The sequence below is a fragment of the Ailuropoda melanoleuca genome, chromosome 5 (assembly GCF_002007445.2).
Source record: "Ailuropoda melanoleuca isolate Jingjing chromosome 5, ASM200744v2, whole genome shotgun sequence".
Taxonomy (NCBI): Eukaryota; Metazoa; Chordata; class Mammalia; order Carnivora; family Ursidae; genus Ailuropoda; species Ailuropoda melanoleuca.
The window spans coordinates 100480298-100493769 of record NC_048222.1 but is presented as its reverse complement, the minus strand read 5'-3'; the positions used below and the strand labels follow the sequence as shown (position 1 = coordinate 100493769).

At 37.6% G+C, this 13472-nt stretch overlaps 1 protein-coding gene across 4 annotated transcripts in view; it reads left to right on the top strand.

The window, feature by feature from the left end:
• Positions 1 to 13472, top strand: part of GUCY1B1 (guanylate cyclase 1 soluble subunit beta 1) — a 53722-nt gene that overhangs the window by 29034 nt on the left and 11216 nt on the right. For all 4 annotated transcript variants that reach the window (XM_019804964.2, XM_019804963.2, XM_034661477.1 and 1 more), the window contains 5 exons: positions 661 to 858; positions 4177 to 4407; positions 5641 to 5757; positions 6720 to 6853; positions 9212 to 9409. In XM_019804964.2, the coding sequence (XP_019660523.1) occupies positions 661 to 858; positions 4177 to 4407; positions 5641 to 5757; positions 6720 to 6853; positions 9212 to 9409 (878 nt within the window). The remainder of the gene's footprint in view (positions 1 to 660; positions 859 to 4176; positions 4408 to 5640; positions 5758 to 6719; positions 6854 to 9211; positions 9410 to 13472) is intronic.

The following is a 13472-nucleotide window of genomic DNA, read 5'->3' as shown; positions in this document are numbered from 1 at the left end:
TTTACAGCAGAGCTACAAGTACAGAACATATTTCTTGGTTACAGTATTATTTTTCCAAGATTCCATTCCAAAAGATAATTAGTTCACAAGTCAGCTGTGACCGGTGTCTTGACTGGGGGTTACTAATGAATATGAAACAATCCTGCTACCTTATGTTTTTAACTCTAAAATATTACCTCTCAAAATAATATGTTTCATATTCTTATCACGGATACAATTTTTGCATTAATACTTTTTAGGATTGTAGTGTAAAGAGACGGTAATATGTGATCACTTTGGGCATCCGTATTGTGTATCATAACACACATACACAACTTCCCCAAACTCCTGTAAATATGCATATCTTTGCTTTAGCCCATAACTGTTTTTCTTGCTTCGGTCATTCTTCTTACATACCACTTATTTATCCTTCTTTAAAGTGTATTAACTGGTAATAGCCTCAGACTGTTGTTTTAATCATGCTACTTAGCTTTAAGTTCTCTATGGCTCCTACCTTACAGTTGTCTCGGGGCACAGGGCAAGGTTGTGCTGTGTGAACGTTGCCTCACTCATTCTGCCAACTAACCTCAGATTCGAGCCCTGTTTCCTTACCTTGCTTTCTCAGTGTCAGCTGCCGCTGTGGAGACATCATTTATTCATCCCATTTCCTCTTTGTTGCAGAACCTTGATGCCCTGCACGACCACCTGGCTACTATCTACCCAGGTATGCGCGCGCCTTCCTTCAGGTGCACCGACGCGGAGAAGGGCAAAGGACTCATCCTGCACTACTACTCAGAGAGAGAAGGACTTCAGGATATTGTCATTGGAATCATCAAAACAGTAGCTCAACAGATACATGGCACCGAAATAGACATGAAGGTAATGGTCAGTGACGGAGACTCTTCTGATTGCATCTGACGTACAGAATATTAAACGTGATACTCCATGAATTTACCTTTAGTTATCACTGCCAGTGGACCTCATCGGAGGTATACTTGAGCCGTAACGGTGCTGCACCAGCAATAGTCTATATTTGGCCTTGAGAGTCATTTTACAGGATATTTTTTCCTCGTGGCAGCAGATATCTCTTTCCAATTATACATTGCTTAAGGCCACATGAAAGTTAGTTTGCATCTCCTGTGAGCACACACCAGCTGGGTAGCAGAAGGATCTGTGACTGGCTAAGCTGTAGCCTTCAGCGTACAGAAAACCCATCATGTGGGTAGTCCAATTCTAAGAGAATATAACATTAGATATTGTTTTGCTGTTCACTATTTCTTTGTAGATTTTTTTTTGTCTGTCCCTGAAATATAGTTGGAATCTCTCATTTTGTGATCTAAAAGTTTTGTTCTTTCTTTAAAAAAAGAATTCGATTACGAGGTGGAAGAAGCCGGGTCTTATACTTTAAAAGGTGTGTTGCTGTTGATATTACACACTCTTGGCGCTGTGCAATAAAGAGACCGTCGTTTGACTTTCTGACCCGCATGGTCTCTCCTAGTCAACTACTTTTTGTGGGCTCAGCATATTCAGCCTCTAGAGCCACTTTTCAGTTGCCCTAAGTTTGAGAAAGTTAGGGAGAGGGATATACTATTTATTTCAGCTTTTTTCCTTTATGGCTATTTCCTAGATGTCAGTGTTAAGTTCTAGCACATACGTGAAGCCCAAACATTAAGTACAGTATCCTACCAAATAAAAATTATAGCATTTAAATTGATGATATTGAAAAAGTGTCCCATATAGTTCATCTAGTACTGTCAGGTTAGGCTTTGTGGTTTTCTTTCTTTCAGGAGTTGGTGTCGACACTTCATGGGGCCCCTTGTTGGTGATTCCCAGGTGCAGCCTTAGTGTTTCTACAACCAGAGAGTGGGACTCTATGTAACTTGACATTATCAAATCCAGAGACATATAAAAGTGAAGTTAAAACCTTGGGCAAAGAACCAAAACCTATCCATGATCAGGAATCTCACTGGAACTTAGTCAAAATATTAGAAGCCTTTCATTTCTTATCTTTGATCCCAACACCAAACTAACACTTCATCTATACTAAGTGAGCCTTCATCAGGGGCTTTACGCACACTATGTCTATCTACTCTTGGTTTTGTCTTTTGTTTAGGCAAGACGAGCAGGAGACAAGCACACAGAAACTTCAGGAAAGAAACACAAATTAGGGCACACTTGGTTCCTGCAGTTGTTATGGTTATTGTCATGGAAGGTTGACAGCCATTAGCGCACTCTATAAAATTCAAGCGTTTACCTAATTACATGGCTTACTTTATACGGTATTTAGGTTGCCTTGTGGCCTTTATTAATTCAAGTACTCCAGCACAGAATCCTGAAATATTTTCATTTTTAGTTATGTTTTGTATGTTTAATTTTTGTCAAAGGCACTGTTTTAATTTCCCGAAGTAGTCTTACATTGAATCTGTAAGCTTAACAGGTCCGGAGCTACTCGACAATTTAACGACTTAAGGATTATTATACCATGTCAAGAAGTAATATACCAAGGAGAGGTTAAAAATATGATCAGTGAGCAGTTCATTTCAACAATTTAATCAAAGCAAAAGAGCAGAATTGAGGGATTAATTAGTAAATTTAGGTTGCATATCATTCAGTTCCAGCAGCTAAAATGGAATCAGAGCAGAACATCAAAATTAGGCTTGAATTTTAAGATAGAATTTTATTTTGTTTATGAAACTTTAGAGAAATCAACCTTAATGGGGCAGCATGTTGAAATCATAAATTAGAATACTAATATTTAGCCAGTGCAGTAGACAAGTATGACACTGAGAGTAGTCAGGAAACTGTGTTTGAAAGAATGTATACAACAGCGTCCATGTTCGCTGTGATTCGTTCTGCAGTCTGAGTGTGCTGCAACGAAATCCTGAAGAAAGAAAGTGAAAAAGAGCAACATTCTGCCTTCATTTAGCTATAACTGAACAACTGTTGCCCCAACTACTTCCTATTTGGAGCTGGCTGCAGTTGAGATATAGTATTTCCCTTTCGAAGAGGATGTGTTGTTTGTAGTTTCTTAAACTCAAAAGAAAAAAAAATCTCTATTCCTTAATCATGTATTTGCCTATGAATTCTATTTTATTTTTTTATCATTTATTTATTTATTTTTAAAGATTTTATTTATCCATTTGTCAGAGAGAGCGAGAGAGCACACAAGCAGGGGGAGTGGCAGGCAGAGGGAGAAGCAGGCTCCCCCCTGAGCAGGGAGCCCGATGCGGGGCTCCATCCCAGGACCCTGGGATCATGACCTGAGTTGAAGGCAGACACTTAACCGACTGAGCCACCCAGGCATCCCAAATATTTTAGAAATGTAGTTTCTTTAAATTATAGAGGTTTACTCGCTATTACGATTGCTTCCTTAGAATGAGTTCCTAGATTTGTAATTAAATCAGAGAATATAGAACTTTTTTGGGATTGCTTGTATATTATCGATCCACCCTTCAGAAAGTTAAATTAAGATCCCTTCCCACTAGTGGTATTTGAGATGACTCTTTTTCTGTGTCTTACCCAATTTGGTATTTTATATAATTGCCAGCTGATGGATAAAAATGACATTGGCTGTATTTTTTTAAAAGATTTTATTATTTATTTATTTATTTAGTGGGAGCAGGGGGAGGGGCAGAGGGTGAGAGTGAATCTCAAGCAGACTCCTCAATGAGTTCAGAGCCCAACATGGGCTTGATTTCATGACCCGGAGATCATGACTTGAGCCAAAATTAAGAGTTGGGTGCTTAACTAACTGGGCCACATGACATTGCATGTATTTTAAAATATGTATTGCTATTATTTCATTTCCTTCTGTGAATATCATTTTTTGTAATATTAAATAGAGCCACTTTGTATGGTTTGTAGGTCGTTCACTGAACAGGTGTACCTGGCTGAGTGAGCTGAGCCTACAGGACAAGGGAGTGCTTTTCTCCTAATTCTACCCAAGAGGCTGTCTGGGCTACTAAAGGACCAATACCAGATTTGCAATTTTATTGTAAATAATGATTCAGTCTTCTCATTGCACAAGACAATGTCCAGAAATAGTTTCCTATTTAAGGCATGCATAGTATTTGCATAGATTCCTATTTTCTAATTAATCCTCTAAATGCAATTCTCATAACCAGCTTCTTGGTATTTAGGTATTTTAACCAAACTGAAATGCAGACAATCAACACCATCTCCCCCTTTGAAATCCAGGTTATTCAACAAAGAAATGAAGAATGTGATCATACTCAATTTTTAATTGAAGAAAAAGAATCAAAAGAAGAAGACTTTTATGAAGATCTTGATAGATTTGAAGAAAATGGTACCCAGGAATCACGCATCAGCCCATATACCTTCTGCAAAGCTTTTCCTTTTCACATAATATTTGACCGGGACCTAGTGGTTACTCAGTGTGGCAATGCCATATACAGAGTGCTTCCCCAGGTAAAATGACCTTACGCTTCCTTGAGGCCTGAGACAAAAGGCCATGAAGACGCCATTGTTACACATGGCCATTTATTCATTTAACACATTGACTGTATATCGTGTAATGTGCAGCACATCATATATCGTATAAAGTTTTCCAATGTGAGTGAAGTATAGTTGAGCATACTGCAACTTTCTCTAGGAGAGCTACTTATTTACTTAGTTTTCTGTTTTAGTCACTTACAGGGACAGTGGAAAAATCATATGGAATTCTTTTTCTTTTAATGAGAAAATGGGTGATTTTCTGGTAACAAGCATCTTTCATTTAATCATTCATTGAGTAAATATATGCTGACTGAAAATAGCTTTCAAAGTCAATCATTGATATTTTCAGGGAAAGGGAGGGAATTTTACAAACACCAAAGAGAAAAATGGTAGATTCTCATGGGGTTGAGCAGACAAAGCATCAAAGGACAACAATTGCAATGATAACAAAAGTCTACATTTGACTTGTATTATTCAGACCCATTTGAAAAATCCTTTCTACTTTTTTCTCTCACCTAACTTTTGAAGTTGTACCTAACACGTTTAGAGATACTTCCCACTTATATTAGAGGCTTTTAAGTTGAGGATTAGCCTGGATGGGATCTGTTGTCGACCTGTACATCCAGAAGCAGGGTAGTGTATAGAGCAGGCTCTCTTGCTGGCCCAGCCTCTCTCTCACTGTATGAGTGTGAGCGCATTACCTCACCATTCTCTGCCTATTTTCCCTTCATTACAATATGAGTTGACAGAGTGCATAAAGAACATTTGGTCCAATGTCTAAGCAATTATTAACTGTTACCTATTATTATTATTAACCATCTCTTAATAAACTATGAGTGTTTGCTGATGGTTTTGCTATTTAAATTTTGTCTTAAGCCACAGGCATTTGATACCTCATACTACATTTTTTAAAGATAGATTTCTATTCTTTCTTCTTTGAAAATGCTTCCCTTACTTACATTAGCTTATATTTGAATAGGAGTACTCTGAAGCCATATTAGGTTTCACGTTCATGTAACAATATGGTGCCCATTTGATTGCTGAGTGACATAGGTCAAGAGAGGAGTCCATAGTTGAGGCAATTCCCCTACCAATTGATTATGGTTTTTTATTTTTAAGTCTTACTGAACTGGCTTAATCTATCTCAAATCAAAAGAATTATTTCAGCTTGAATCACATGTTCTTTTCTTTTCATCTGCATCATAGCTCCAGCCTGGGAACTGCAGCCTGTTGTCTGTCTTCTCTCTCGTTCGTCCTCATATTGACATTAGTTTCCATGGGATCCTTTCACACATCAATACAGTTTTCGTATTGAGAAGCAAGGTAATCAAGATATTATTTCTTTCAATGTGAGTGAGTAAGGGATGTTACAAATTAGAAGTGGCCCTGAGAGAAAGTTAGCTACTCTACCATCCTATGATATGAAGAAGGTATAGACAGATCCCAACCAAAACTTCAGAGGGAGTCCTATTTCAAAGGCAATATTACCGATTTTTGGTTTGCCTGAGGGCCAGTGGAACTCTTATCAACTGATCAGAATTAACAAAAATAAATTTTGAGACTCTCTCATCGGTACAGCTCAGTCTCACGTAATAAAACAAACATTTTTTACCCCCTAAAGCTACCATGTGCTATTTTAGAATTCAAAACTGATAAAGAAAATGTTTTTAAACTTCAACCAAAGCCCTAATTTAATTTTTCCTTTATTTGTCTATTATTCTTCATGGCATTTTTGTGGGAAAATAAGAGTCGTAACATATTCATGCAGTTGATTATTTAGGTAGCACCCAGATCTCATAGTTTCCGTTCTTCAGATTGGTACAGCAAAAGGGTCGTAGAGTACCCATCTTGTCCCTCGCAAAGGCCTTACCCACACATACCTTATGTATTTGGAACCACTCCCAGTTGTTCTGTGAATGCAGGCGTGGGGAGTGGAGATGCTTGGTTTATTCTTTGCTAGAACTTAGTATTATGTGTTGTAGACATACTAGAAAATCAGAAATACGATTCATGGAAGCTTTAAACAAATATGCCAACAGTAGTACCGCTGTTGTCTTTCTGGGTTCAAAGGAGCTAGTCAATTCGCTTTTCTGCAGTGTCGGTTTGCCAGGTAGCCACTTTGCTTAGTACCTGGTACCATTTCGGTGAAATGCCCATTTTCATCGACTTGGTGCATTTATTCGCCCTTGTGGTTTGGTGGGAAATGAAGCATGCATGTCCTTTTTTGCTGAATTGTTTGGTAGGGAGAAAAGTACTAGTTAATGGTTATGTCTTGCCTTTTCAAGGAAGGATTGTTGGATGTAGAGAAATTAGAATGTGAGGATGAACTGACTGGGACTGAGATCAGCTGCTTACGTCTCAAGGGTCAAATGATCTACTTACCTGAAGCAGATAGCATACTTTTTCTGTGTTCACCAAGGTAATCATTTTTTAGATTAATTATAATGGATATAAGTACCCATCTTTAGCTAAAAGAAATTCAATAACATTTTACTTAATCATGTCTACATGTTCTAATTGTAATTAGATATTACAACCCTTATACCTCTCTATAACAAGGATAATTTCATTTAACATTTGGAATAAGCTCAGAAGACAGCATATATTCTTTTTTATTTGTCATGTCTTAATCAGTCTGCTGAGTGTTTATGCCATTAGATCATGGAAAAATCTAATCTGCAGGTAGCTAATTCTATAGTTTTATACGTTCCAGAGAGGTGTCACATAGAAAAGCAATTCTGTGGAGCACCTAATATGATGACATGAATACATGGGTATGTTTGGCACTGAGAAATAACTTTTTAAAATTTTTTCTGGATTTGAACTATTTTATATCAAAAATATATAGCGACCTTAATCAGGATTCACTATTCAAAATATATTATTACACTGAAATTTATGTAAATTATGTTATTTATAATAAACATCAGAGGGAAGTAAAACCGTAGGATGCTGTTTTTCCAATTTGACAAACCATTTTACTAAAAGATGCATGGGCACTCAGAATAAGAAAATATATCTAAATTTACTTAGAAAAATAGCAAAAGGTAACTGGAACTTGTTAGGTGATATTTTGTGTATTTATAACTTCATATAACTGAAAGCTACACACATTATTTAGTAACACACTCAATAAAGCATCTTTTGGTGAGCTATTGGCTAAAAATTTTAAGTCCACCATGACCACCTTTCATTTAAAGATGTTGCCTTAAAATTTCTGAAATAAGTGTTTCTTCTGCCTCTTTTCAAGTTGCACTTTAGTAGAATGACAGCTTTTCAGGAGGGACAATTTCTATTCATGGAAATAAAGTTCTCTTTGGAAACAGAAGCAGACAGTTTGGAGTCTTTTTGGTAATTACCTTATGCAGAAATTGGTCACATAGTGACACATTCACAGTTTGTCCTATGGTACTTGTCCATGTGTATAGAAAGGTTTGTACTCACATTAAATGAGATCACCTAAAAGCAGTTTTACTTGTAAAGTAAATAATTTCAAGATGATTAGTTTAACTTTAGAAAAAAAAATGTTAATAGTTCATTAAAATAATAAGTAAATTTTTAGAAAAATGAGGCATAATTTGATTGTTTTCTAACTCAATAGGAGCATTTTCAGCCATTTTCATTTTAAACTTATAATCTTTTGTTTCTCTGCTCATGGGCAGGTCTTGTATACCATTTGGAAGATGATCTGTCCTCTTTTCAGATGGGTCTGCTCGGAGAGTGACCCTTAACATACATATGCATTCTAACAAAATCTAAAGAGACCGTGTGGTTCATTAGTAAACTCTTTGATCATTTTATTTTTCTATATCAACATGCTAATTTTTGCTTTGATTTGTGGACATTACTGCTAAGAATGTATAAGACGGAGACATTTTATCAATCTAAAATTCTTCAGTAAAGTCAAAACTTTTGTCATTTTAAAGAAATTCTTATTGTGAATGCCCAGAAGTAACTACTTTGTATTTAAAGAATTCAAGCCAAAAACATTTAAGACATTTTAGCCAAAAAAAATAAAGCTTTAAAAAGCAGTCAAGAGATCATTGCTGAATCAATAAATATTAGTATGGTATTCTAAAAATAACTTAGGTAAAATAACTTAGGTTACGGAGATGCATAAAATCTAACAAGATTAAACAATGTTTCAAAAATGAGAAAAATTTTCAAAGAAAACAAGAGTAGTAGAAGAAACTAGAGCCGGAAGGAAGAGTAGCACAGAAAATACAGGTCAAAAAGTCATAAATACATAAAATACATCAGGTCTTGAATCTGATTACAAACTTTTAATCATTGCGTCTAAAAGGGAAAAGTAACCAGTTACAAAAGTCAGAACCCGTAAGGCAAAAATGAACTGGTTTCCCAAAAGAAGCACTATTATCCCTGTTTCAGAGGCTAAAAAGAACTTTTTCTTCATCTTTTTATCATGAGGGGAAAAATGTGATAGCTGTACATAACAGCCTTGTGTTAAACAACTGATCAGGTCACACAGGACAGGTTTCTACCTTATCTTTCAATTTAGGCCAATGGCATCAAAAAGTGTGATTTGGCAAAACGTATGTCAAGTTCACTGCTCTTTGACAGATTTTTAAATCTATAAGAGAATGAAGTTATAGTCTTCATGTGACTCGCCACATTTTCTTGTCTTTAGCTGGACCTGTTGAATGGGTAGGAGAAATTGAATGGTAGGACATGACAACATTATGCTCGACAGTCATCGGGCAGGGGATTATCATGTAGACACGTTGGCACTCATTTGCCTCATTTGCCTGTATAACAGTGTGATGAATCTGGACGATCTGACAAGGAGAGGTCTGTATCTGAGTGACATCCCTCTGCACGATGCCACACGCGATCTCGTTCTTTTGGGAGAACAATTCAGAGAGGAATACAAACTGACCCAAGAACTGGAAATCCTCACAGACAGGCTGCAGCTCACATTAAGAGCCTTGGAAGATGAAAAGAAGAAGACAGACACGTAAGAACGTAACCTGGTGGTGAAGGAAGGGCATCGTAAGTTCTGACCCGCTACAGTTAAGTCTGATCACCACACCAAAGGGGCAGGCAACCCGCTGTGGCTCCGGGGTAGTAAATACAATCTTCCATGTCACTTAAAAAGAATTTATGAGTACAGAAATAAATCAGTCTTAATGGTAGTGGAAATATGTCTTCTATTTTTACAAACCACGTTGAAAGAACAGTTGCCAAAATCTCTGTCTCGGAAAATCAGTACAGTAATTCAAATGTGTTATTTAGAGTGGAACTCTCCATTCATTCATTCCTTCCTGGGAGAGCTCTGTACTGAGCATCTTCCGTGTGCCAGGGGCTGGCTGGGTGCTGAGGGTTACACTGAACACTGTACTTAGAATTGGCCATTGCCTGTTAAAAAAGATTTCTTGGAGTCTGGGTTATTTTAGGGCTTGGCCGATATGAATTTGACAGATTGTGATGTCATCTGTAATCACAACAATTACATCTGTAATGACATATGTTAATAAAAATAAGAAAATCTGGGGTGCTTGGGTGGCTCAGTCAGTTCAGCATTGGCCTCTTGGTTTTGGCTGAGGTTGTGATCTCAGGGTTGTGAGATGGAGCCCTGCTTCGGGCTCTGTGCTCATCGGGGAGTCTGCTTGAGAGACTCTCTCTCTTTCCTTTTGTCCCTCACCCCCCACGTGTTCTCTCTCTCTGTCTCACTTTCTCTCAAATAAATAAGTCTTTAAAAAAATAACAAAATCTAAAACTACTATTTTTCTTTGAATGGTGGATTAAATTGTGAAATATTGGACAAGTAGCATTAAAGATAATACTTCCTTAAGTTTCAATAACTTCAAAAATGTATATGATATAATTGAAACTTAAGGAATAAAATTATGTCTTTTGTGCATGCTTCTGAATAAAATAGTTAGAATTTTAATAAATTAAAATGCTATATTAGTATCTTTATATGAACTTTCAGAGTTAAAATGGATATATAAAAACCCACAAATTTGATGATCTGATCATTTCATACCAATAGTTTTCCCTGTCATGGGAGAAAAAACCTAAAAAAAAAAAAGATAATACTTCATTTTCAAGTAATTTATTTGAATATGCGGTGTGCATACTTCTTGGCCCTGTTTGTGTATCTTAGTTAAAGGCACTAACTCACTGGATGGTTCATAAGAGATTTTACCCAGGGTCTTGTGTGTTCTACGTTCTATAATTGGCAACTATCTTGTTGGAAAATTGAACTGATCTCTCTTACTTCTCATAAGAATTATTTCATTCTTCTTGAACACCCAGGTATTGATAGCAGCATCACTTTTCTTTGCATTGATATGCATGTAGCTGCCCTTGGATGAATGCTGTGCCCACACATAAACACATCAATTAACTATTTATTAATAACATGGATGACATAGAGAATGCCATTTAATGTCCTTTATCCTTAGCTTCTTAATTCACTTGTCCCAACCTTTGCATAAAGAAGCTGAAAGCCATGTGAAGTTTCTTTAAGACCTCTTCACTTTCCTTGTGGCCCTAACTGGACTAATCTATCCAGGTATTTTGCAAATTTCAAAAATACATAGGGCAGGCAGCTTACGTTCCTCCCACTGCTTGGAAAGCAATTCAGACTGTATGTTTTATTGATGAGTGGTACAACTTCATCCCTGAAAACAACATATTTTATGAAGCCTGTAAGATTAAACTTAGCATTGAATGCCCTCTGGCTACAGGGAAGAAAAGGGCACAGAGGCATCACTTGTCCCACTGGGTCCTCATGCCAAGAGACATCAATCACCCTAGTTTCTACTTCTCTCCTGTCCTCCCTCTGCTCTCATCCACTTCCTGTTGTGCTTACCACACTTGTCCCTCGGCGTAATCCCCGAAGCCATCAGTAATCTTTGTATTGCCTGTAGAAATACAGTCTTTTCTTGCCTAGTCCAGTCTTCCTCTGTTTTATCCATTTCTTCCATGGAGGAGTAAGGCATGAATGAGACTGAGGAGAAATCTACTTTTTAAAAATTTTTAAACAGATTTTTATTTATTTATTTGACAGAGAGAGAGAGCAAGATAGAGAGAGCACAAGCAGAGCAGAGGGGCAGAGGGAGAGGCAGAAGCAGACTCCCCACTGAGCAGGGAGCCCGATGCAGGGCTCAATCGCAGGACTCTGAGATCATGACCTGAGCTGAAGGCAGACATTTAACCAACTGAATCACCCAGGTGCCCAGAAATCTACGTCTTTTTTTTTTTATTTTAATGTTTTTTTTATTATATTATTAGTCACCATACAGTACATCCCCGGATTCCGATGTAAAGTTCGATGCTTCATTAGTTGCGTATAACACCCAGTGCACCGTGCAATACGTGCCCTCCTTACTACCCATCACCAGTCTATCCCATTCCCCATCCCCCTCCCCTCTGAGGCCCTCAGCTTGTTTCTCAGAGTCCATAGTCTCTCATGCTTCATTCCCCCTTCTGATTACCCCCCTTTTTTTATCCCTTTCTTCCACTACTGATCTTCCTAGTTCTTATGTTCCATAGATGAGAGAAATCATATGATAATTGTCTTTCTCTGCTTGACTTATTTCACTTAGCATTATCTCCTCCAGTGCTGTCCATGTTGCAGCAAATGTTGAGAATTCGTTCTTTCTGATAGCTGAGTAATATTCCATTGTATATATGGACCACAGCTTCTTAATCCAGTCATCTGTTGAAGGGCATCTCGGCTCCTTCCATGATTTGGCTATTGTGGACAATGCAGCTATGAACATTGGGGTGCATATGGCCCTTCTCTTTACTACGTCTGTATCTTTGGGGTAAACACCCAGTAGTGCAATGGCTGGGTCATAGGGTAGTTCAATTTTTAACTTTTTAAGGGACCTCCACACTGTTTTCCAGAGTGGCTGTACCAACTTGCATTCCCACCAACAATGTAGGAGGGATCCCCTTTCTCCACATCCTCTCCAACAATTGTTGTTTCTTGCCTTGTCTATCTTTGCCATTCTAACTGGCGTAAGGTGGTATCTCAGTGTGGTTTTGATTTGAATTTCCCTGATGGCTAATGATTTTGAACATTTTTTCATGTGTCTGTTAGCCATTTGTATGTCTTCATTGGAAAAGTGTCTGTTCATATCTTCTGCCCATTTTATGATTTGTTTATTTGTTTCTCGTGTATTGAGTTTGAGAAGTTCTTTGTAGATCTTGGATACCAGTCCTTTATCTGTGGTGTCCTTTGCAAATATATTCTCCCATTCCGTGGGCTGTCTCTTAGTTTTTTTGACTGTTTCCTTGGCTGTGCAGAAGCTCTTTATCCTGATAAAGTCCCATAAGTTCATTTTATCTTTTATTTCTCTTGCCTTTGGAGATGTGTCGTGAAAAAGGTTGCTCTGGCCGATGTCATAGAAGTTGTTGCCTATGTTCTCCTCTAGAATTTTGATGGATTCCTGTCTCACATTGAGGTCTTTCATCCATTTGGAGTTTATTTTTGTGTATGGTGTGAGAGAGTGGTCAAGTTTCATTCTTTTGCATGTAGCTGTCCAATTTTCCCAGCACCATTTATTGAAGAGACTGTCTTTTTTCCACCGGATGTTTTTTCCTGCTTTATCAAAGATTAGTTGCCCAAAGAGCCGAGGGTCCATTTCTGGGTTCTCTATTCTGTTCCATTGGTCGATGTGTCTGTTTTTGTGCCAGTACCATGCTGTCTTTGTGATCACAGCTTTGTAGTACAGCTCGAAATCCGGCATTGTGATGCCCCCAGCTTTGTTTTTCCTTTTCAACAGTTCCTTGGAGATTCGGGGCCTTTTCTGGTTCCATACAAATTTAAGGACTATTTGTTCCAGTTCTTTGAAAAATGTCCTCGGTATTTTGATCGGGATAGCATTGAAAGTGTAGATTGCTCTGGGTAGTATGGACATTTTAACTATGTTAATTCTTCCAATCCATGAGCATGGAATATTTTTCCATCTTTTTATGTCTTCCTCAATATCTTTCAAAAGTGATCTATAGTTTCTAGGATATAGGTCCTTTACGTCTCTGGTTAAGTTAATTCCAAGGTAACG